Source organism: Coregonus clupeaformis, chromosome 35 (assembly GCF_020615455.1).
Source record: "Coregonus clupeaformis isolate EN_2021a chromosome 35, ASM2061545v1, whole genome shotgun sequence".
In the NCBI taxonomy this organism is placed as follows: Eukaryota; Metazoa; Chordata; class Actinopteri; order Salmoniformes; family Salmonidae; genus Coregonus; species Coregonus clupeaformis.
Window position 1 is genome coordinate 9,730,896 of NC_059226.1, and position 24,800 is coordinate 9,755,695.

A 24,800-nucleotide genomic window follows, 5' to 3' on the forward strand; every position below is an offset into this window, starting at 1 on the left:
AGAAGACAGGCTATGTGCACACTGCCCACAAAATGAGGTGGAAACTGAGCTGCACTTCCTAACGTCCTGCCAAATGTATGACCATATTAGAGACACATATTTCCCTCAGATTACACAGATCCACAAAGAATTCGAAAACAAACCCAATTTTGACAAACTCCCATATCTACTGGGTGAAATACCACAGTGTGCCATCACAGCAACAATATTTGTGACCTGTTGCCACAAGAAAAGGGCAACCAGTGAAGAACAAACACCATTGTAAATACAACCCATATTTATGTTTATTTATTTTCCCATTTGTACTTTAACTATTTGCATATTGTTACAACACTGTATATAGACATAATATGACATTTGAAATGTCTTTATTCTTTTGGAACTTCTGAGTGTAATGTTTACTGTTAATTTGTATTGTTTATTTCACTTTTTACTAGAGAGAGAGAGAGAGAGAGAGAGAGAGAGAGCGAGAGCGAGAGAGAGAGAGAGAGAGAGAGAGAGAGAGAGCGAGAGAGAGAGCGAGAGAGAGAGCGAGAGAGAAAGCGAGAGAGAAAGCGAGAGAGAAAGAGTGAACGAGAGAGAAAGAGTGAACGATAGGGATAAAGAGAGATAGAGAGAGGGAGGGAGGGAGGGAGGGAGGGAGAGAGAGAGAGAGAGAGCGAGAGAGAGAGAGTGAGAAAGAAGGTGAGAGAGTGTGTGCTGTACCTGAACGAAGGTGGGCGGCTCATCCAGGGACACCTGAGCAGTGGGAATTTCCAGTTTGAGCCATGGAGGCTTCTTCCTCTGCAGGCTGCTGGTGCTCTCACGGCGTGGTTCAGCCATGCTCCCAACCCCACCCCACGCCTCCCACCTACAGGGAGAGAGAGAGAGAGAGAGAGAGAGAGAGAGAGAGAGAGAGAGAGAGAGAGAGAGAGAGAGAGAGAGAGAGAGAGAGAGAGAGAGAGAGAGAGAGAGAGAGAGAGAGAGAGAGAGAGAGAGAGAGAGAGAGATGTAGGGAGAGGTGAGATTGATACATTTCCATCCATCCTACAAGTGTAATCACATCCTCTTCTTCCCTCAGGAGTTTCATTTAAAAGTCTAATCAACAATTTGTAAATGATAGCCTGAGAACATCCCAATAATAGCTTGTGTTGCAGAGTCATTACACAAGATGGTGCTAATGAGCCTTGAGTCACCCCATGTGACAGGACAGGGTATGTACTGCTATCATAAAACCAGTTAGAAAAGCAGAGAGTGCCAAATGGAGAGATTACCAGACCACAGCTGTTTACTCTTACCCAGAAAGAAGCACACAGAACCATTTAACAAAGCAATAAATATTTGTGCAGTGGGAGTGGGAAAGTGTATGATCTAAGGACTAATCCCTAAATGCCAGAGATTAAACTGAACTTAATCCCACCTTGTCGTTATATATTGCTGTATTCTAGGCCTATCCCCCCCACCCCCCCCACCCCCGCCAGGCATTTGTGGGAGAGCCTAAATTACTAGGTATTTTCCCTGTGTATTCCCATGACGCAGCATTGAGACCACAGGTGGTGCAGCGAACCTCACCGGCCTCCATCAGAGAAACCTCCTCATCACTAGAGCATCATTATCACCAATCCTTTACTTCAGCTTGGGTTCTCTCACAGTCTCACTTATCTCTGTCTGTAATATCCTGTTATTTTCCTCACTGCTGATTATGGTAAAATCATACTGTGTCCTTCAAACACCAGGGTGGCACTCTTAAAGTGCTCTGCGAAATTCTCCTCGGGGGCATCATAGGAAGATTGAAAGAATCGTTCACGAGGTGAAATACATCAATGTGTAAATAAAAGACTGCTTTCCACCGAGAAAAACACTCTACGTGCGCCATTGGGTAGTTCCTCACCAGAGTAGCTATTATTAAACCCTGGGAATGTGAGGAAAAACACTCTCCTCACTTGTCACATGATATTTGTCTTTCACAGACTCTAATTTTGCTCAAATGCCCCACAAGACCAGGGATGAGGGCCCTAATGAGGTATTGTGCTTCACTTCAGCAGCATCAGAGGGTTATGAGCAGGCTGGCAACAGTCATACAGGGTCACGTATTCTCTTCTATGGTTACAGAGCTTTAGGTCCTTGGAAAGTCCATGGCAACGTCGAGCACATCTGCTTTGCATTGCATTTTAACACACTGCAGGCTCCTGTTTTAGCCCAAGTGATGAAGGGAGCGTTCATGTGAAACATAAATCCTGCCACAGAGCCAGCGAGGCTGACAATGGAGGTCAGTGGAAGGAGGCAGGAGTGAAACCCCAGGCCGGAGGCGCTGTCCACGGATAGAGAGGAGAGGAGAGAAGGTGAGGTCAACCACACTGTGCTAGTAACACCAGCCTGGTCCCAGTCAGCCAAGTCATCATTGACGGCTGCTGTTCACGAGCCATTGGTTCACAGCAGGACACACATGCAGTCAGTCCCATCCTGACCTGTCCTATCATGTTTGAAAATGGTATACTACACACAACAGACCAGGGTTCAAGTAGTATTTGCTTTATGTAAAATATTTTAACTGAGTTTGATGAAGCTTGTCTGGTGCAATGGAACCAAGGGAATAGTACCAAAAGTGCAAACCCCGCCAATATGCCACTCCATGTAGGCTCAATCAAATTCAGTAATTATTTGAAAGAAAACACATACTAGTTGAACCCATGTCTGACACAGAGAGAGCATACTGAACAAGTCCATAAGCTTGTGGTAAATAGCTAGCTACTGTGAAGACAGAGCCAACAAGAGGTCGGTCACTTCACCCATGGACGCCATGGTGAGTAGAGAGGGGGCTCTGTGGTGGAATGCTGCCCAGGATTTATGTCTGGTCAGGAGCTCTGGACTGTGATGACTGGCCAGGATTAGCTGTTAGCTGAGAAAGATGGGAACAAAGCAGGCCAGTCTAGGGTGTGAGGGAGGGAGGTGTGAGGGAGGAGAGAGGGGGAGACCCCCTCATTGACTCACAACCAGGTTTTTCTGTGCAGAGGAAGATATAGTGACAGCCTCCCTTGGTCTCCTACTGGGGTGAGTCATGGACCAGGTGAATCTCTGCTAGCTACCACCGCCTGGAGGAGGGAAACCTCAGCCTGTCTGTCTTCAGCCTTTGCGCTTGTACAAAACACCCACTACAATATTGCTGCCAGAACCACACACACAAACACTCTCTTCTATGGCCCAGAGAGCCCTGAAACTACAGCTCCCATAATTTGCTTTTAACTGCAAACTCCAGGGTTCTTAGTGCTCAGTGATCCAACACAGCAGAGGCATATGCCCTGGTTCTGCAGATTGTATCGAGGGATGGGAGCCTAATTATCTTCCACACTCAGTGTCTTCTGATTCCAGGCCCTGGAGCCTTCGACCGTAGTGTGTTTGAACTGGGCCTCAGCATCTGTCTACTGCTGAGTCTATGATCCACTGTCCCCTGGGTTTGTAGCTAACACTGGGGGCTGGGGGCTGACAGCTTGGCGCCTCCGATTCTCCCCACTCTTTTCCTACGGCCAACCCACTTAAATCCTGCTGCTTGCTTGCTGCCTGGCTTTCCTCTCATCCTTACCACCCTGTGTACACACTCAAAGACCTTCAACGCTGCCCGTAACTCTGAGAGAGTCAAGGTGGTTGACGAGTCTGGCACGCTTCACATCACACTGAGACCTATGAAAATCTGAAACCTTAGACAGACCTACTGACAGACAGACAGACCTACAGACAGACAGACCTACAGACAGACAGACAGACAGACAGACCTACAGACCTACAGACAGACAGACAGACCTACTGACAGTCAGACAGACCTACAGACAGACAGACCTACAGACAGACATACAGACAGACAGACAGACAGACAGACAGACAGACAGACAGACAGACAGACAGACAGACAGACAGCTGTGTGCTTCGGAAGCCTGTCTCCTTCTCTTGTCCTCCAGTCCAGTCCAAAGTCAACATGGCAGCTGACTTGGCAGAGTTCTGAGGCTTGCGTCTGGGGAAGAGGATGGGAGGATGGCAACCGCCAGCCGGATACTAGGTCTGCAGGCTCCAGGACACCCAGCATGGACACAGGCTGTGGTTATGGCAGTGATTGGGCTGCCTGCTACCACGTGGGAGTCTTTAACATGGCAGTCATCTCCTCTCACCAGGATAATGAATGAGTACAGTACATTAGGCCTGCATGAAGGCCAAGGGCCTAGCTAGGATTCAGTGTCATCCATCCCAGTCTGAAAGGCACACTGCCTGGACTTTATAGGGAGGAAGTCCTTGAGCAGTGGAGATGTCCTTGAGGAGAGTTGATGTTGATTGAATTCTACATTTTGGACCCCATCCAAGGACACCGGATTATCATTTTTCCTGACTCCTGACTCCTTATAGTTTCAATTCACATTCAAGTTCCAAAAGGCTTGAAAACACCATCTTACTGTAAGGCAACTGGCTCAACCATTTATATTAATTGAGTCGAAGAGACAATTAAGCCAATTCTATATGCATAGAATACTATATGTCTTATCTAAAGGTTAAAACTGAACGTTGCATGGCAACAATTTAATGCCTGGAGATAGCAACAGTTTTCCCACCATGATAACTACTCTCTCTGTCTGACTTTACACTCAGCATTCTTAAGGTTAACCATAGCTGCGGGAAGGAGTTTGGGCGTGGGGCTGGACAAATATTTTTGCCCCCGCTGGTTCTGCAGATGGATAAACCGGTCCGCTAATACAGGACTATTAAAGGCCCAGTGCACTACTTTTGTGAAAAAATAATTATTTCATATATTTCTTTATCCTTAAAAAAAAATACTTTTTTTTTTATTCTGATTTTTCAGGTGGTGCTGCAGCACTCTCAGCACCGCTACTTCCAACGTCTATGAGGTTAATGTGATTTAATCTGTGGGCCCTTTAAAGAGATTTGTTTTAACTTCCAGATCCACATCTGAAGAATGAAAACACCCACTCCCATCCTTGCAACATGCACACTGCAAGATCAGCTTCCTGCTGACGCTTCAACTCCAGGCTAATGCATGTGAGAAATGAACACTCCCTACTCAACCAAACAAACTCGAATAACTATGTTTTTACATTCTGGAGCTGCTGTTGCTCTACAAGGCTAATGCTCTCCATTAGCGGGGGGCGGGGAAGACTGATAGGCAGACTAAACCCAGAGGACAGACCCTGGTCTCTCCAGGTGCAGGGTAGGACAGAGATGTCCATGAGGCTTTCAGGTTATCAAACTGACAGCCTGGCTCAACCACAGTGTTTTACCTCTCTGGGGAGCCATGTAGATCTAGTGTTGGTGTATGTGCTACACACACACACACACACACACACACACACACACACACACACACACACACACACACACACACACACACACACACACACACACACATACATACATGGATGAGGTTCTTAGGCCATCTATTAATATAATGACTTGGTAAATGGGTGCCAGTCATGCATAGAAAGGCAGTGAGTTGTGACAATGGAGGGCCCAGCTGTAACAGGTAAAGCTTGAAGACAAACAGTGGTGAGGAGGGCTGGGGGCTGCATGGAGCTTTGTTGATGTGACTGCTTCTCCTTCACTGCCTCTTTCAGCTGCCTATCTGAAAGGGCTTTTGGTGGGCGAGGTCAGGGGTGGGGGGGTCGTGTTAGTCCTCATTGTGCACTTTTCAACAGGACCTAGTTCTCCTGCTGCTATCTCACAACAACGTTTCCTTAATTGACACATCCTGTCTCACGTTATCCACATTCTAAATATAGCCCTCTTTTGATGCCTGCTAAGTAGAAACAAATGTTCCACAGAACATTCTACATTTATCTGTTTACTCTGGTTACCCTAACTTCCTGATACTATACACCCCTCGACATAAGATCTCATCGATAGTTTAAATAAATACAGAAAATGACAACATGATCCATACAAGAAACCAACTCCATTTCATATACCATGTGTACAGGAATGCATTTGTCAGCACAGCCTCTCTCATCTAATGCCCAGATTTGGAAATAGAACTGATACATTATACATTTCTCAAATGGGTCTTGTACAGTATGTTTCCCAAGCCCTCCATCCAGGGACATAACCTGAATTCATAACAAGCTGTGTCAATGGAACATTCCAAAGCAACATTCCATATGATCTTCAGTGGAACAGCCCCTCACAATCTCTCGCCCCTCGAGATTGCTGGCTCAGCTGTTAGCATGGCTGAATCGTTCAAATTCCTGGGGACCATCATCTCCCACAACCTCAAGTGGGAGGGAAACATCACAGCGATCACCAAGAAGGCACACCAGTGGATGTACTACTTGCGGCAGCTGAAAAAAACTCAAAATCTCCCAGGCAATCCTGATCCGGTTTCACGCATTAATCGTTGAGTCCATCCTCACCTCCTCCATCACCGTCTGGTTTGGGTCTGCGTCTGCCCGCTGCAAGGGAAAACTGCAACGCATTGTCCGTTCTGCAGAGAGGGTCATCGGCTGCTACCTGGAAGCGTGCAGGAAAGATCATCGCCGACCCCTCCCACCCCCTACTCCAAAAATGCACCTCTGGCAGGCGGTTCAGGTCACTCATGACCAAAACCTCCCGCCACCTGAAAAGTTTCTTCCCCCAGGCTGTGGCCCTCACCAGCCATCTGGCCCATAGTGACTAAAGGACTATGGACACTAAAGGACACTTTACGCTGCACACCGCATCAAGCCATCTCTAAACTGTATATAAAATAACTACACTATACTGTATTGCACTCTGTCCATCTCTCTGCACTTAGATATATACATACTGATACTGTAAAAGTGTACATCCACTGTACATCAACCGTATACCCACTGTATATTTGTATATCTGCTCATTCTCTTACTGCTCTATGCACACTCTATATGTGTATATAGAGTTGAAGTCTGAAGTTTACATATACCTTAGCCAAATACAGTGGGGAAAAAAAGTATTTAGTCAGCCACCAATTGTGCAAGTTCTCCCACTTAAAAAGATGAGAGAGGCCTGTAATTTTCATCATAGGTACACGTCAACTATGACAGACAAAATGAGAAGAAAAAAAATCCAGAAAATCACATTGTAGGATTTTTTATGAATTTATTTGCAAATTATGGTGGAAAATAAGTATTTGGTCAATAACAAAAGTTTGTCAATACTTTGTTATATACCCTTTGTTGGCAATGACACAGGTCAAACGTTTTCTGTAAGTCTTCACAAGGTTTTCACACACTGTTGCTGGTATTTTGGCCCATTCCTCCATGCAGATCTCCTCTAGAGCAGTGATGTTTTGGGGGCTGTCGCTGGGCAACACAGACGTTCAACTCCTTCCAAAGATTTTCTATGGGGTTGAGATCTGGAGACTGGCTAGGCCACTCCAGGACCTTGAAATGCTTCTTACGAAGCCACTCCTTCGTTGCCCGGGCGGTGTGTTTGGGATCATTGTCATGCTGAAAGACCCAGCCACGTTTCATCTTCAATGCCCTTGCTGATGGAAGGAGGTTTTCACTCAAAATCTCACGATACATGGCCCCATTCATTCTTTCCTTTACACGGATCAGTCGTCCTGGTCCCTTTGCAGAAAAACAGCCCCAAAGCATGATGTTTCCACCCCCATGCTTCACAGTAGGTATGGTGTTCTTTGGATGCAACTCAGAATTCTTTGTCCTCCAAACACGACGAGTTGAGTTTTTACCAAAAAGTTCTATTTTGGTTTCATCTGACCATCTGACATTCTCCCAATCCTCTTCTGGATCATCCAAATGCACTCTAGCAAACTTCAGACGGGCCTGGACATGTACTGGCTTAAACAGGGGGACACGTCTTGCACTGCAGGATTTGAGTCCCTGGCGGCGTAGTGTGTTACTGATAGTAGGCATTGTTACTTTGGTCCCAGCTCTCTGCAGGTCATTCACTAGGTCCCCCCGTGTGGTTCTGGGATTTTTGCTCACCATTCTTGTGATCATTTTGACCCCACGGGGTGAGATCTTGCGTGGAGCCCCAGATCGAGGGAGATTATCAGTGGTCTTGTATGTCTTCCATTTCCTAATAATTGCTCCCACAGTTAATTTCTTCATACCAAGCTGCTTACCTATTGCAGATTCAGTCTTCCCAGCCTGGTGCAGGTCTACAATTTTGTTTCTGGTGTCCTTTGACAGCTCTTTGGTCTTGGCCATAGTGGAGTTTGGAGTGTGACTGTTTGAGGTTGTGGACAGGTGTCTTTTATACTGATAACAAGTTCAAACAGGTGCCATTAATACAGGTAACGAGTGGAGGACAGAGGATCCTCTTAAAGAAGAAGTTACAGGTCTGTGAGAGCCAGAAATCTTGCTTGTTTGTAGGTGACCAAGTACTTATTTTCCACCATAATTTGCAAATAAATTCATTACAAATCCTACAATGTGATTTTCTGGATTCTTCTTTCTCAATTTGTCTGTCATAGTTGACGTGTACCTATGATGAAAATTACAGGCCTCTCTCATCTTTTTAAGTGGGAGAACTTGCACAATTGGTGGCTGACTAAATACTTTTTTTCCCCACTGTACATTTAAACTCAGTTTTTCACAATTGCTGACATTTAATCCTAGTAAAAAGTCCCTTTCTTAGGTCAGTTAGGTTCACCACAATGTGAAATGTCAGAATAATAGTAGAGAGAATGATTTATTTAAGCTTTTATTTCTTTCATCACATTCCCAGTGGGTCAGAAGTTTACATACACTCAATTAGTATTTGGTAGCATTGCCTTTAAATTGTTTAACTTGGGTCAAACGTTTTGGGTAGCCTTCCACAAGCTTCCCACAATAAGCTGGGTGAATTTTGGCCCATTCATCCTGACAGAGCTGGTGTAACTGAGTCAGGTTTGTAGGCCTCCTTGCTCGCACACGCTTTTTCAGTTCTGCCCACACATTTTCTATAGGATTGAGGTCAGGGTTTTGTGATGGCCACTCCAATACCTTGACTTTGTTGTCCTTAAGCCATTTTGCCACAACTTTGGAAGTATGCTTGGGGTCATTGTCCATTTGGAAGACCCATTTGCGACCAAGCTTTAACTTCCTGACTGATGTCTTGAGATGTTGCTTCAATATATCCACAGAGTTTTCCTTCCTCATGATGCCATCTATTTTGTGAAATGCACCAGTCCCTCCTGCAGCAAAGCACCCCCACAGCATGATGCTGCCACCCCCGTGCTTCACGGTTGTTCTTCGGCTTGCAAGCATTCCCCCTTTTCCTCCAAACAATACGATGGTCATTATGGGCAAACAGTTCTATTTTTGTTTCATCAGACCAGAGGACACTTCTCCAAAAAGTACGATCTTTGTCCCCATGTGCAGTTGCAAACCGTAGCCTGGCTTTTTTATGGCGTTTTTGGAGCAGTGGCTTCTTCCTTGCTGAGCGGCCTTTCAGGTTATGTCGATATAGGACTCGTTTTACTGTGGATATAGATACTTTTGTACCTGTTTCCTCCAGCATATTCACAAGGTCCTTTGCTGTTGTTCTGGGATTGATTTGCACTTTTCGCACCAATGTACGTTAATCTCTAGGAGACAGAACGCATCTCCTTCCTGAGCGGTATGACGGCTGCGTGGTCCCATGGTGTTTATACTTGCGTACTATTGTTTGTACAGATGAACGTGGTACCTTCAGGCATTTGGAAACTTGTGGAGGTCTACAATTTCTCTTTCTGAGGTCTTGGCTGATTTCTTTTGATTTTCCCATGATGTCAAGCAAAGCGGCACTGAATTTGAAGGTAGGCCTTGAAATACATCCACAGGTACACCTCCGATTGACTCAAATGATGTCAATTAGCCTATCAGAAGTTTCTAAAGCCATGACATCTTTTTCTGGAATTTTCCAAGCTGTTTAAAGGCACAGTCAACTTAGTGTATGTAAACGTCTGACCCACTAGAATTGTGATACAGTGAAATATAAGTGAAATAATCTGTCTGTAAATAATTGTTAGAAAAATTACTTGTGTCATGCACAAAGTAGATGTCCTAACCGACTTGTCAAAACTATAGTTTGTTAACAAGAAATTTGTGGAGTGGTTGAAAAACAAGTTTTAATGACTCCAACCTAAGTGTATGTAAACTTCCGACTTCAACTGTAATGTATGTAAACTTCGTATAAACTCTGTTGCCTGTATTCTGTCTTTAAATGTTGTCTATCACTAGCGGCACCATATCACCAAGTAACATTCTGAGTACAGTACCAGTCAAAAGTTTGGACACACCTACTCATTCAAGGGTTTTTCTTTATTTTTACTATTTTCTACATTGTAGAATAATAGTGAAGACATACCTATGAAATAACACATATGAAATCATGTAGTAACCAAAAAAGTGTTAAACAAATCAAAATATATTTTAGATTTTAGATTCTTCAAAGTAGCCACCCTTTGCCTTGATAACAGCTTTGCACACTATTGGCTTTCTCTCAACCAGCTTCACCTGGAATGCTTTTACAACAGTCTTGAAGGAGTTCCCACATATGCTGAGCACTTTTTGGCTGCTTTTCCTTCACTCTGCGGTCCAACTCATCCCAAACCATCTTAATTGGGTTGAGGTCAGGTGATTATGGAGGCCAGGTCATCTAATGCAGCACTCCATCACTCTCTTTCTTGGTTAAATAGCCCTTACACAGCCTGGAGGTGTGTTGGGTCGTTGTCATGTTGAAAAACAAATGATAGTCCCAGTAAGTGCAAACCAGATGTGATGGCATATCACTGCAGAATGCTGTGGTAGTCATGCTGGTTAAGTGTGCCTTGAATTCTAAATAAATCACTGACAGTGTCACCAGCAAAGCACCCCCACACCATCACACCTCCTCCTCCATGCTTTACGTGGGAACCACAGATGCAGAGATCATCCGTTCACCTACTCTGCGTCTCACAAAGACACGGCGGTTGGAACCAAAAATCTCACATTTGGACTCATCAGACCAAAGGACAGCTTTCCAGCAGTCTAATGTCCATTGCTTGTGTTTCTTGGCCCAAGCAAGTCTCTTCCTATTATTGGTGTCCTTTAGAAGTGGTTTCTTTGCAGCAATTCGACCATGAAGGCCTGATTCATGCAGTCTCCTCTGAACAGTTGATGTTGAGATGTGTCTGTTACTTGAACTCCGTGAAGCATTTCTTTGGGCTGCAATTTCTGAGGCTGGTAACTCTAATGAACTTATCCTCTGCAGCAGAGGTAACTCTGGGTCTTCCTTTCCTGTGGCGGTCCTCATGAGATCCAGTTTAATCATAGCGCTTGATGGTTTTTGCGACTGCACTTGAAGAAACTTTCAAAGTTCTTGAAATGTTCCGGATTGACTGACCTTCATGTCTTAAAGTAATGATGGACTGTCGTTTCTCTTTGCTAATTTGAGCTGTTCTTGCCATAATATGGACTAGGTCTTTTACCAAATAGGGCTATCTTCTGTATACCACCCCTACCTTGTCACAACACAACTGATTGGCTCAAATTCCAGAAATTAACTTTTAACAAGACACACCTGTTAATTGAAATGCATTCCAGGTGACTACCTCATGAAGCTGGTTGAGAGAATGCCAAGAGTGTGCAAAGCTGTCATCAAGGCAAAGGAAGAATCTCAAATATAAAATATATTTTGATTTGTTTAACACTTTTTTGGTTACTACGTGATTCCTTATGTGTTATTTCGTAGTTTTGATGTCTTCACTATTATTCTACAATGTAGAAAATAGTACAAATAAAGAAAAACCCTAGAATGAGTAGGTGTGTCCAATCTTTTGACTGGTACTGTACTTGGCGAATAAAGGTGATTATGATTCTGATTCTGAAAGTGAGCAGCATTGCAGGAGAAAGCACATCACGTCTAACCAGTCTGGTCAGTCACAGTGTCTGGTCTAGGTGGGGGGTTTCCTCCCTGCTGCTTCTGGCTCTCCTGCTCAATGTACAGGACAGTATATCTGTGTCCGAAATGGCACTCTATTCCCCATACAGTGCACTACTTTTGGCCAAAAAGTGGGGTGTCATTTGGGACAATCTACTGTATATCTCTTTAGTAGGGCCTGTGAGTGGACAGTCACAGGAAAAGGGTCCATCTTATTGTAAGTGACAGAGCTCCAGACAGTGCAGCTGGCTGCGGGGCAGAGCTGAGGCTGAGGAAGAGGCTGGGTAGATGAGCGCGGCTGGGCAGAGGGAGGCAGGCTGGGCGTAGGGGGAAGAGGAAGAGAAACAGAGAGGCAGGCTGGCGTGCAGGCGCCATGATGGATGACCTCATTAATCTGGGTACTGAGAAGGCTGGACACTTCCTTCCTGAAAAACAGAACTTCCTGACCGCAGGCTCTGGTTCGTCGCTCTCTCATTTTCTCTCACTTCCTCTCTCTCTTTCCCCGGCATTTCTCAGAATATATCTTTCTCTTTCTTCCTCTGTTGCTGAACCTCAATCACTTTATTTTAGTTTTCTCTAAATGTCTTGGTGTATAATTGTACATGTCCCTCTTTTCTCTCACTGAGCGATACAGTTGCCTACTCATGACCCAAAATACACTATACAAAACTATAAGACAGTGACTTAGCTTTAGTACCGCATATCAAATGTTCCCTTTTTACCTAACAGAATATGCACCATAAATACTGTAAACCTGGATAAAAACAGAGATTCTCCCTGGTAATATTGACCTTCACCATGCTGGAGTTGTCACTAATCACAATGCAGCCTATCCATCATGGCTGCAGCCTGCCTGCCTCACGCCATGTTGAAAGCAAAGCAAAGCCTGATATAAAGGAAACAATGGGAGGAAAATATGCCATTCAGCAGCTCACTCTTTTATCCAAACACTGATCTCACTCCTCATATGACTCCATAGGCCTACTATGCTGCAATCTGCATGCACCGTAGGCAATAACACTCCCACAAAGTCATTATTGCCAAGGAGCCCAACAAGACCTCATCCTTCAAGTGTGTTTGGATGGATAAGGAATGTGCTAAGCAATTAGAACAAGCATCTGATCTGGCAATGGACCTAAATGGGAGATCTAGAGACTGTGAATCAATTGCACTTAATAACAACGGCCTCAGTGTTGTGTAACACCTGGCCCATCTGAGGCCCATCTGGGTATTTATTGCAGCATGGGTGCTGCTTTTGATCTTTATATAGCACACACACACACACAAACACACACACACACTCACACACACACACACACACACTCACACACTCACACACTCACACACGCACACACGCACGCACACCACTACCAAGCGAGACCAATTAAGAAGCTGACAGAACCTGCAAAGCTGCTGTGTCTTAGTTTGGGTGCCTATGGATGACTTCTGAAACAGCCACAGATTAAAGGACTAAGAATATCAACATAGGATTAATGTTGGAGGAGAGACAGCAAGACCAGGTGACCATGCTGATTGTGGAAGCGGAGTTTGGATGCAGACTAGAGTTGCCTCTATGACATAACCAAGGTTATAATCACAACTCTCTGTTCCTCTTTCCCTCCTTACCTCCTTCACGCCGTCTCCTTGATGACTAACAGAGCAGTGTGACTCTAAACCACGTGGTTTCCATGCACATGGCGCCGGGATGACAAGGGGTTTTTCACCAGGGTTTTTTAAGGGGAAAAGGAAGGAGGGTCCAGCTCTGGTTCCTCTCCTCAGTCTGGGCGTACGGCCTGGCGGTATGCTCCTCTTACATGGAAGGAAATACTCCACATAGCTGCAGACCAGGCCAGCCTAGACCAGTCCAGGGTAGCGGAGGCCAAGGAGCCGCCCTGTGTCCGGCCTGCTCCGCACCATTAAGATTCAGTGTGTGTCTAGCCTGAGGCAAACTGACACAGTGACATGTGACAGGCTGTCACCCCGAACCATCCCCATCTGACATTAAAACACAAACAACAGGAATACCCTCTGCAGCTGACCCAGGGATCCAGTGTCATGGCTGGGGAGGGGAGGACGGGAGTGGCCAGAGGGGAGGGGGGAACTGGCAGGACAGGCCTGTCTGGTGGAAGCTCATCCCATTCCCCATGTTTGCTCACTCAGACACCCGGGCCGGCTCACCCTACCGTCCGGGAAACACACACACGTGCACGCACGCTCATACACACACCACGGGGGGATTTTACAGTGCAAAGTCAACACTTCAAAGGGAGTGTGAACGTGCTACATTGGGTGCATGGGAAAAACCTCTGCTACTGCTGTCCAAACAGTATTGACTGTATGCTATGATCTAGTGCCAGAGGTACTATGTATGAGAGGATAAGTAGGTATCTGACGCTGTTCTGTGTGCATACAGTCTATTTATAGAACTTCAATGGCCAACGTCCTGCTGGAGATGAAACTATAGACTAGCTTATATAATGACAGACATCCTAGATATCAAGGCAGTAGAAAGTACTGTAGGATGATATAACGGCAAATGCTACTACTGTAACTGGCAAAAAGATGGCCACATCCTTTTAACATCTCACTAGTGACTTCACAGTATGATGTGCACTATACTGTACATTGACAGTGTTGTGCACTTCAACACTCCTGCAAATAGCTTCATATACAGTCTATTTAACAGCCAGCCCGTGTAGGAACTCTAAAATGAAACAAAGTACAGTAGGCAACATCCCAGTGAATACATTGAGAAAACAGTGCCTATATCTTCCTCGGGAAATCAACGTGAAAAAAGGTTGAGGTGTGTTTTATATCAGGGAGAGGAATTGCCCTGAATTGCCACGTCTACTGAATCAGTTCACTTGAAGTTGAGTATGTTCTGCCCAGGCAAAATGTTTTTTCCACTTTTCTTTTGGGGGGAGAAATATTATTGCAAGGGTGGATAATTCAACGGATAAATTATTAAGGCGTTCTATACTTGTGAATAATTCATTGTGTATTTCCAGAGACAGACAGACAGACAGACAGACAGACAGACAGACAGACAGACAGACAGACAGACAGACAGACAGACAGACAGACAGACAGAGAGAGAGAGAGAGAGAGAGAGAGAGAGAGAGAGAGAGAGAGAGAGAGAGAGAGAGAGAGAGAGAGAGAGAGAGAGAGAACCACTTGGCCCATAGCACTCTGTGACTACAGTAGTACACTTACTGACTATTTTCTCAGAACTCTTTAGTGTGCCCCTCTTAACTCAACTCTTTAGTGTGCACCTCTTACCTAAACTCTCTAAAGTGCCCATCTAACTGAAGCTCTACTCCTAACCCACAGCAGCACTTGAGATGGTTGTTGCATATCTTTACTATGGTGGAAAAACCAGCCTCACTGTAAATCTGTATCTTGTCTGGATACATGCCAGAGAGACGACTCTAAACTTGCCTCATGGGCCAGATGCCTTATATTATTCTAAGACAAGTAAATGTAATTTCATTTAACACAATCTAACATTGTATCTTCTTGCGCATGGGCCGTGATTACATCAGCTGATTCACACACACACACACTCATACAACCTCCTCAACTCTGAGATGTGGTGGGAATAGAGAGGGTGTTTTATCGTAGCCTGAAGTCCCTGAGACTGCTGCTATCATGCCAGGGTCCCAGACTGTACTTTTTCCCATGGAAACTGTCCTTATCTCCCCAGCAGACAACCCAGTGTGCCCACGCAGAGAGGCCTGTCACCTGGGGAGAGAGTGGGTGTAGAGAACCAGCTAGACCCAGGGCCTCTCTGACATCCACCCACCAGACCACTGCAGCCTGGAGGACAAGGTGTGACCATGACAACAACTACTCCATGTAGCCTGTATAACAGCCTTGTAACAGGTATATCTATGAATAGCCAGTATTTAACAGCCTGGGGATGGGTAGGAATGTTGTGGGGCCAAAGAGCAGAGTAAAGAATGGAGATAATACAATTAGCATGTGCATGACACTCACAAGGACGTGACCTCATTTTAAAGGGACATTACCTAATGTGAAAGGGAACTAGGAGATCTGGGTCAAAGGTTAAAAACACAGAGGAGGTGTTTGATTGGACTAATTCAACCATGACCATTTATCAACATTAACCTTTTAAGCTGGGTTGGTTTAACTGAGGTTGAGTGGTTTATCAAGATAACGTCTACAGTAGAACAATGCTGACACCATCTTCTGTCAAACTAAATGTTAGCCTACATAACGACAATAACATCACTTGCTACTCAAAATGCCAAAGGGTTATCCAAGTAATAACATTACTCAATATTTCATGATAGATTAACATGACACTTTTACACTCCATAATAAATCACAGTAATTACATGTGTATAAATAAAATACTGTCTCTCCACTCTCTGCACTGACAGTTGACAGCCAAGAGATAAGATAATATAATTTTTCTCATTACTAATTCACAAATTCAAAACAGTGCTGTAAAACCGGCCTGACAGGGCAAGCGAAACCACTGGGTGAGCCACAGCCCTCTCTCTCTCCATAATCAGTCGATCAATAACATTAATATTTGACATTGTGACCGGATTTTAGCGTGTTTGACCTCTTGACCTCTCACCGTTTGACATAGAAGTGTCTGTATGGATTTACATCCTCTTGAGAGACAGGGCAGCTTTAACAAAACAAAGGAAAACAAACTCAAAGCAGAATGTCTCTCCTCCACTACTATCCCCAGTGGAGAGGCTCCCAGATTCATCCCCAAACTAGCTAAACAAGCGACTTATTGTCTGTAGAAAGCAGTCAGAAGCTGCCCTTCCTGTTAGCCAAGTGAGCTAAGAGGGGACTCAGCAGCAGAACGACCAAACAACATGTGATCCCCATCTAAATAGTTTCCAGCATGATATCAGACTGAATCGCTCCCGCCTACAAAAGGCTGCATTGTGCACTGGGCATCAGGCTGATGATGCACATGGGGCTGAAGGAGGGTCATTGTTGTGGAGACTGATTCAAAACTCCTCCTCAACATGAGAGAAGGAAGGGGAAAACCAGACTGACTGAAGGATTCATTCCTTTATCCATCAAAACCTCACTTGGCTAACAGGAAATAATATAAGTCATATGGTGACGACAGGCCGTATCACCTCCAGAATACACCGTCTGAAGGACTTCATAACAAGATACGAACTCAGGGCCGTCAGCTAATTCTGTGTTTAGCTAATGACTTTTCTGTGTGCCCTGAGTTCGTTAACCCCATCATGGTTAGGAGGGCGTATATGTGGACAGACTCCAGCTGTATCAGACAGACAGCGTATCTTGTTATGAAGTCCTTCAGACGGTGTATTCTGGAGGTGATACGGCCTGTCGCCACCATAGTACTCACTGTGTGCACTCCTAGGTTTATTTCCACGCTCTGGCCAATCAACACGAGTAAAAATACTTCACAAAGAGACGCCATCAACTGTGTGACCTCACATCCTCCCTGAGAGACCACCAGCATGGAGAGGTCAGATGACTGCTTATTTAAGATGTGCTGGGAGGAAGTGGGGAGGAGAGGAGGAGCTGAAGAGACCTCCGAATGGGAAGCAGGAAACACACTGCTGTCTGGGAGGCTTCTCCAAAACATCCGCCGTGCACGGCCACGGAAACAACACACACACTAATCAATTTCATCCCATCACCAGTCATGAGGCATCCCTCTCCTCCACATTCTACAGTAGAGAACAACAGCCACCCTTCCCTCCTCCCTCTGCCCTGTCCCGTCAGCCCCCTCTGGCACTGGGGAGCGGATGGGCTGCAGAATGAGCCATCTCCATGCAGTGAGAAATCAAAGCTGCTGTCTCTATTGAGGAGAGCAGACGAAGCGTGGCCTGTTGCTCTGGGACAAAGGAATTAGCCAGACTACACACAGATTTAGCCAGGGAAGAGAATGGACATTGGGCTTGTCCAAATCAGCCCTCTGATCTCCAATCAAAGCCAATGAGGTCAAACCTCCTGATAAACTGGCCCGGGAGGGACTGGCAGGAACACCCACCCTCTGTCTGTCTGTCTGCTGGGGTGAGGGATCAACTGCCACCCTGACACACCACCAGAGCTGGGTTCAAACAGTATGTGTTTACTATACTCAGGTATTTATTGTCTTTGAATACTATTTGAACCCAGGTCTGACAAACCACCAGAGAAAATTTGCTTCACCATTATGTCCTAAAAACATAGGCATATACTGAAAGCTTAATTTAATGACATTCATAATCCATTAATTCATTAATTTATCCAAATACTATTAAAACTTTCATTCATATATTATATTAAAACGTTCACTACTTGGTCATTTGTTTGCATGTAATATGATTCAAAGCCTCTTCTAATCCCTTCATGCAGATTTGCTTGACCTTTATGGTTAATTAACAATTCTCTATTCTCTCTATCATCCATTCGTTTTGGGTTTGGAGTGAGTCAAATATTTATTCGGTTTGGAGTGAGTCAAATATGTATTCGGTTTGGAGTGAGTCAAATATGTATTGGGTTTGGAGTGAGTCAAATATGTATTGGGCTTGGAGTGAGTCAAATATGTATTAGAGAACCACGTACTCTTCACGGTATCACTTCCTCAAACCAAGAGCATTCTTGCATGGATGGAAGTGACCTCAACTGGTTTAGCAGACAGGGGTGGTTTATGGTGAAACCTGTGTACACAATTGAGAAATATCACACAGAATACACACAAGCAGATCGAAGGAATTTATTTCCTGACCAGCACCACAACAAACAGGGTCCTCTGAGGCCTAATACCTGCTATGATCAGTTGTAATATTAAGACTGGGGACTTTCTCTGGGATGTTACAGCTAGTGATAGGGGCACAGCACTCACTGCTAGTGCTTGAGCAGAGAACAGACAGGCAGGGCATCGGATGGTGGTCTTACAGCCAAGTGACAGGGGATGGAATGTCCCAGAGCATCTTTCAGCTGTAACCCCCATCACAGGAGGGGCCATAGATCAACCATAGACTACTACAGTACCACTGCTGCTGTGTACAATTGGGGGCAACAATCTGTGGTCTCAATCTATTCAACACATATACAGTCACTTACACACAGTAGCTGTTGAGGCTGTGTACTATGGGTCTTTAATCTTCCACACACAGTGACTCCAACCAGACAGACAAACCCATTCACCTTTGACATATATATATATATATATATATATATATATATATATATATATACAGTTGAAGTTGGAAGTTTACATACACTTAGGTTGGAGTCATTAAAACTCGTTTTTCAACCACTCCACAAATGTCTTGTTAACAAACTATCGTTTTGGCAAGTCGGTTAGGACATCTACTTTGTGCATGACACAAGTAATCTTTCCAACAATTGTTTACAGACAGATTATTTCACGTATAATTCACTGTATCACAATTCCAGTGGGTCAGAAGTTTACATACACTAAGTTGACTGTGCCGTTAAACAACTTGGAAAATTCCAGAAAATGATGTCATGGCTTTAGAAGCTTCTGACAGGCTAATTGACATAATTTGAGTCAATTGGAGGTGTACCTGTGGATGTATTTCAAGGCCTACCTTCAAACTCAGTGCCTCTTTGCTTGACATCATGGGAAAATCAAAAGAAATCAGCCAAGACCTCAGAAAATAAATTGTAGATCTCCACAAGTCTGGTTCATCATTGGGAGCAATTTCCAAATGCCTGAAGGTACCACGTACAAACAATAGTACGCAAGTATAAACACCATGGGACCACGCAGCGTTCTGTCTCCTAGAGATTAACGTACTTTGGTGCGGAAAGTCCAAATCAATCCCAGAACAACAGCAAAGGACCTTGTGAAGATGCTGGAGGAAACAGGTACAAAAGTATCTATATCCACAGTAAAACGAGTCCTATATCGACATAACCTGAAAGGCCGCTCAGCAAGGAAGAAGCCACTGATCTAAAACCACCATAAAAAAGCCAGACTACGGTTTGCAACTGCACATGGGGACAAAGATCGTACTTTTTGGAGAAATGTCCTCTGGTCTGATGAAACAAAAATAGAACTGTTTGGCCATAATGACCATCGTTATGTTTGGAGGAAAAAGGGGGTTGATTGCAAGCCGAAGAACACCATCCCAACCGTGAAGCACAGGGGTGGCAGCATCATGCTGTGGGGGTGCTTTGCTGCAGGAGGGACTGGTGCACATCACAAAATAGATGGCATCATGAGGAAGGAAAATTCTGCGGATATATTGAAGCAACATCTCAAGACATCAGTCAAGAAGTTAAAGCTTGGTTGCAAATAGGTCTTCCAAATGGACAATGACCCCAAGCATACTTCCAAAGTTGTGGCAAAATGGCTTAAGGACAACAAAGTCAAGGTATTGGAGTGGCCATCACAAAGCCCTGACCTCAATCCTATAGAACATTTGTGGGCAGAACTGAAAAAGCGTGTGCGAGCAAGGAGGCCTACAAACCTGACTCAGTTACACCAGCTCTGTCAGGAGGAATGGGCCAAAATTCACCCAACTTATTGTGGGAAGCTTGTGGAAGGCTACCCGAAACGTTTGACCCAAGTTAAACAATTTAAAGGCAATGCTACCAAATACTAATTGAGTGTATGTGAACTTCTGACCCACTGGGAATGTGATGAAATAAATAAATCATTCTCTCTAATATTATTGTGACATTTCACATTCTTAAAATAAAGTGGTGATCCTAACTGACCTAAAACAGGGAATTTTTACTAGGATTAAATGTCAGGAATTGTGAAAAACTGAGTTTAAATGTATTTGGCTAAGGTGTATGTAAACTTCCGACTTCAACTGTATATATACATATATATATCCCTCTGGTGTTATGGGAGGGGAAACAGTCTCTCTGTCTGTCCCAGACACAACAAGGTGATTTTCATAACCTTCCGACGTTGAAATCCCTTTCATCTGTAATACATTGCAGATATCCAGGGAGATAAGAGGATAAAAGCTGAACAGGTGAGACTCATCAATATAGTCAAACCCAAAGCTACAAAGAGGAAGTGATTTTGTTCCTGTGGTTGAGTCTTAGAGGTGTATCGCTGTTGCCCTGCGGTGTACTAAGACAGGTGCTCCACTTACACCTTGAACATGTGCACTGATTCCCACAGCCAGGCAGCCAGCCACCCAGACTGCCTGTTTACAAGTTCCTACATTCATCAACTTCGACATGTACGCTCTGCCCAAACTAGTTTCTGTGTGTGAAAAATGCAGCACTCTCAACTATACTGCTGCTATACTGATATGATCTCTTTCTCTGAACTTCTCTTTCTCTGAACTTCCAACCCTTATAGAGTAAACCTCTAGGCCTGGGGTTCATGAGAGTTTCTTATTAAAGCCTCTACTAAAATAAGGAACATTATTGTTGTCCTCTGTAACTTTGTATAAATAGAGATAAATAGCACAAGTGGGTATTTTTGTGCTTGATACACTGTATCATACTCTCCTGAGCACCATCAATAGACCGTGGAAATGTTGATACAAACGTTACAATGACAATGTCAAAACGGTTTATCCGCTTTGTCTGTATTTTATATCACTCAGTATTTAATATGTGCATCGTATTAGAGGAAGATGGGACTAATAAAAGTGAATAATCTCTGTTTTAGTGATTTTAATTTTTTTAGCTACATTTGGCCATTCTCTCAGCTCTCCCACGCCCTGGAATCTCCCCCACACATAACCTTTGATTGACCTGTTTCAGACATGTTCCTTACCTGTATCTTTACATTTTATTCCCTTATCTAACAAAGTGCCATAGGATCCTCTATCATCAAGTTATCTCTGAGGAAGTGACGCTGGCCCTGGGGGTTCATCAGAAAGGAGGCCAGCCAAGGGTTCAGGTTTGAGGGGTCGGGGGGTCGGGGAGAGAAAGGAGGGGCGGACGGGCCTGCTACAGCCAGCTATGCTGCACAGAGAGTAGTGGAAACTCTGTATATCCCAGGCAGACCCCTGGGATATACAGCAGGCTGGGGGGAGCCTTCCTCAGTCCTCACCCCGTAGATTGGGCTGAGGAAAACAAAGACTCCTCCACAGAGATGAGCTCAATGTTTTGACAGGGGAGAGATGGGGGGACAAGGGATGACACATATCCCAGCTTCCCAGGTGTGATCGTCATTGTGAGGTAATCCAAATAAACCCTCATCAGTCAGGTAACAGGTTATGGTGTGACTGAGTGATTAGGAGAGATAGAGTGGTGGTGATGCATTAGTCAACCCCTACAGCAGCAGAACCAACTTGACTCACTGTATCTGGGCTACGTCCCCAGACTGAAGAACCTGACAGACTCTATTCATAGATTCTGTTGAATCGCTGTTCTCCATGCTAGTGCTTTCATCAGAGTCGACATGCAAATGTCCTTCACTACTGTGCACCCAACCAGAAGAATCCAGAAGACGGCTTCATTATTGCAGTGCATGATGTGATCAACTGGGTGGCAATACTGGCATCACTGGTAGGCTTTACATCATCTTCCTGGCACAAGGCAATGCCAAGCACAACCACTGAAAACTGGCCAATGGATGGAAGAGTTGGTATGGATCTGAAGTGTAGCACAGGCAGCAGACAAGAACAGGAGAGCAAACTAAATTAGGAAAGGAAAAACAGAATTATAGGATGACGTCATAAGCAATTTCAGTCATTGTGACACAAAGATCTTAAAACACAAGTCAAACAGAACAGTATAACTACAGTACCTTTCTGTGCTGTAGCACTTGGACAACTTCACTACGTCACAGTGCTTTAACAAGTGGAACAGCCAAGGCACACACTCCCTTACAGCAAGCAAGGGACCATGGTGGTGCCTTGAAACTGGAAATGTCAAACCTTCTGTCCAAGAAGGGTAGCAGTGTGCTTCAAGTTTCAGTAGAATGTGAAATGCACTCGGAGTGATCTAAGTGGTCTCCCTGTCAGTTATCATTAGTCATTCCTGGATCCACCTCCTCCCATAGGGCCAGGCAAGGCCAAGTCACAGAGCTGTTCCAAACGCACACCCTCATTTCTTGGAAACTCTGTTAGAGAGTGAGTTGGGCCCATGGTATGTGATGGAGGTGGTGGTGGGAACTGTTGGTTGAGACTGTCCAGATATTACTGTGTAGGACTCTGTGTGCTCTTCCATGCAGGGGAACAGTCTACTTGAGTTTACCACTGTGATACACAATGAGAATCTGCAGTCCCTAGGGCAGGGTTCCCCAACTGGCTGCCCGCGGGCCGAATTCAGGCCGTGGGTGATTTTAAGTTTTCTGAGCAAAAATGTTTTTTCCGTAAAAAAATTTTTTTGTTGTTGTTGGACATAAAAGACTGTAAAACACCAGCAAATCAGCTCCAAGTGATCTTCATTTTGGAAATCTGTTCCAAAGTATTCCCACGCACAATAGAGAATAATACAGTGCCCTCCGTAATTATTGGGACAGTGAAGCATTTTTACTTATTTTGGCTCTGTACTCCAGCACTTTGGATTTGAAATGATACAATGACTATGAGGTTAAAGTGCAGACTGTCAGCTTTAATTTGAGGGTATTTCTTCATATTATTTCATCCATATCAGGTGAACAGTTTAGAAATTAGAGCACTTTTTGTACATAGTCCCCCCATTTTAGGGGACCAAAAGTATTGGGACAAATTCACTTATATGTGTATTAAAGTAGTCAAAAGTGTAGTATTTGCTCTCATATTCCTAGCACACAATGACTACATCAAGCTTGTGACTCTACAAACTTGTTGGAATGCGTTTGCTGTTTGTTTTGGTTGTTTTTCAGATTATTTTGTGCCCAATAGAAATGAATGGTAAATAATGTATTGTGTCATTTTGCAGTCACTTCTTTTGTAAATAAGTTCCACACAGTTTCTAAACAGTTCTACATTCATGTGGAAGCTACCATGATTACGGATAGTCCTGAATTAATTGTGAATAATGATGAGTGAGAAAGTTACAGATGCACAAATATCATACCCCTGCAAAAATGTTAACCTGTTTTAGGGGTATGATATTTCTGTAACTTTCTCACTCAGCATTATTCACAATAGTGAAACTCATTGTCATTGTATCATTTCAAACCCAAAGTGCTGGAGTACAGAGCCAAAACAACACAATAGGGCGGCGCACAATTGGCCCAGCGTCGTCCGGGTTTGGCCGGTGTAGGCCGTCATTGTAAATAAGAATTTGTTCTTAACTGACTTGCCTAGTAAAATAAAGGAAAAATACAAATACAAATAAATGTCACTGCCCAAATTATTACGGAGTTTACTGTATGTGATCGTATACAAATGTAAGCAAGGTTTAAAAAAGGATTCTGTTTTAGTCAAATGTTATATCTGTTTGGGCTTCTTGAGGTCAATTTGCAGTCTACAAATTATTTGTAATTATGTTCCAGCCCCCTGACCATGCGCTCAAGAAAAAATGGGCCCGTGGGTGAATCTAGTTGATGATCCCTGCACTAGGGTCTGACGGCTTGCTGGGCCAAGGATAGCGTCGGAGAATGCAGGCCGCACTATTTAAAAATGTGCTTTCAACTGTAACAGTCCTGGGATAGTAACTATACTTGTCCCTCTCCAATCCTTGTGTCCGTCTGGCCATTCAGTCTTTTAAAGAGATAGTGAGTGTAGTAAGCTAACACTATGGACAGTCTGAGAGTAGAAACCTGTACTAATGGGCTCTAACTGAAAACTGAACAACAAAGATTTATCTTGAGGATTTTGCAATAATGGACTTTTTGGCTGTACATGAGAACGCTCATGTAGGAAAAACTGCTGAATGTGGCATATGTTATTTTTAGTCCTGGACTCAAGATTCCTGTCGAAAAAAACAAGACTGACAATAGTTCACTAACTGTATTACATTTTACATTTTAGTCATTTAGCAGATGCTCTTATCCAGAGCGACTTACAGTTAGTGAATAATTATAATTTTTTATACTGGCCCCCCGTGGGAATCGAACCCACAACCCTGGCGTT

At 44.2% G+C, this 24,800-nt stretch overlaps 1 protein-coding gene across 2 annotated transcripts in view; it reads right to left on the minus strand.

Moving 5' to 3' along the window:
* LOC121550820 (inactive rhomboid protein 1-like) overlaps nt 1–24,800 on the minus strand; it is a 45,369-nt gene that overhangs the window by 15,701 nt on the left and 4,868 nt on the right. For both annotated transcript variants that reach the window (XM_045210787.1, XM_041863189.2), the window contains exon 2: nt 706–850. In XM_045210787.1, the coding sequence (XP_045066722.1) occupies nt 706–822 (117 nt within the window). In that variant the 5' untranslated portion in view covers nt 823–850. The remainder of the gene's footprint in view (nt 1–705; nt 851–24,800) is intronic.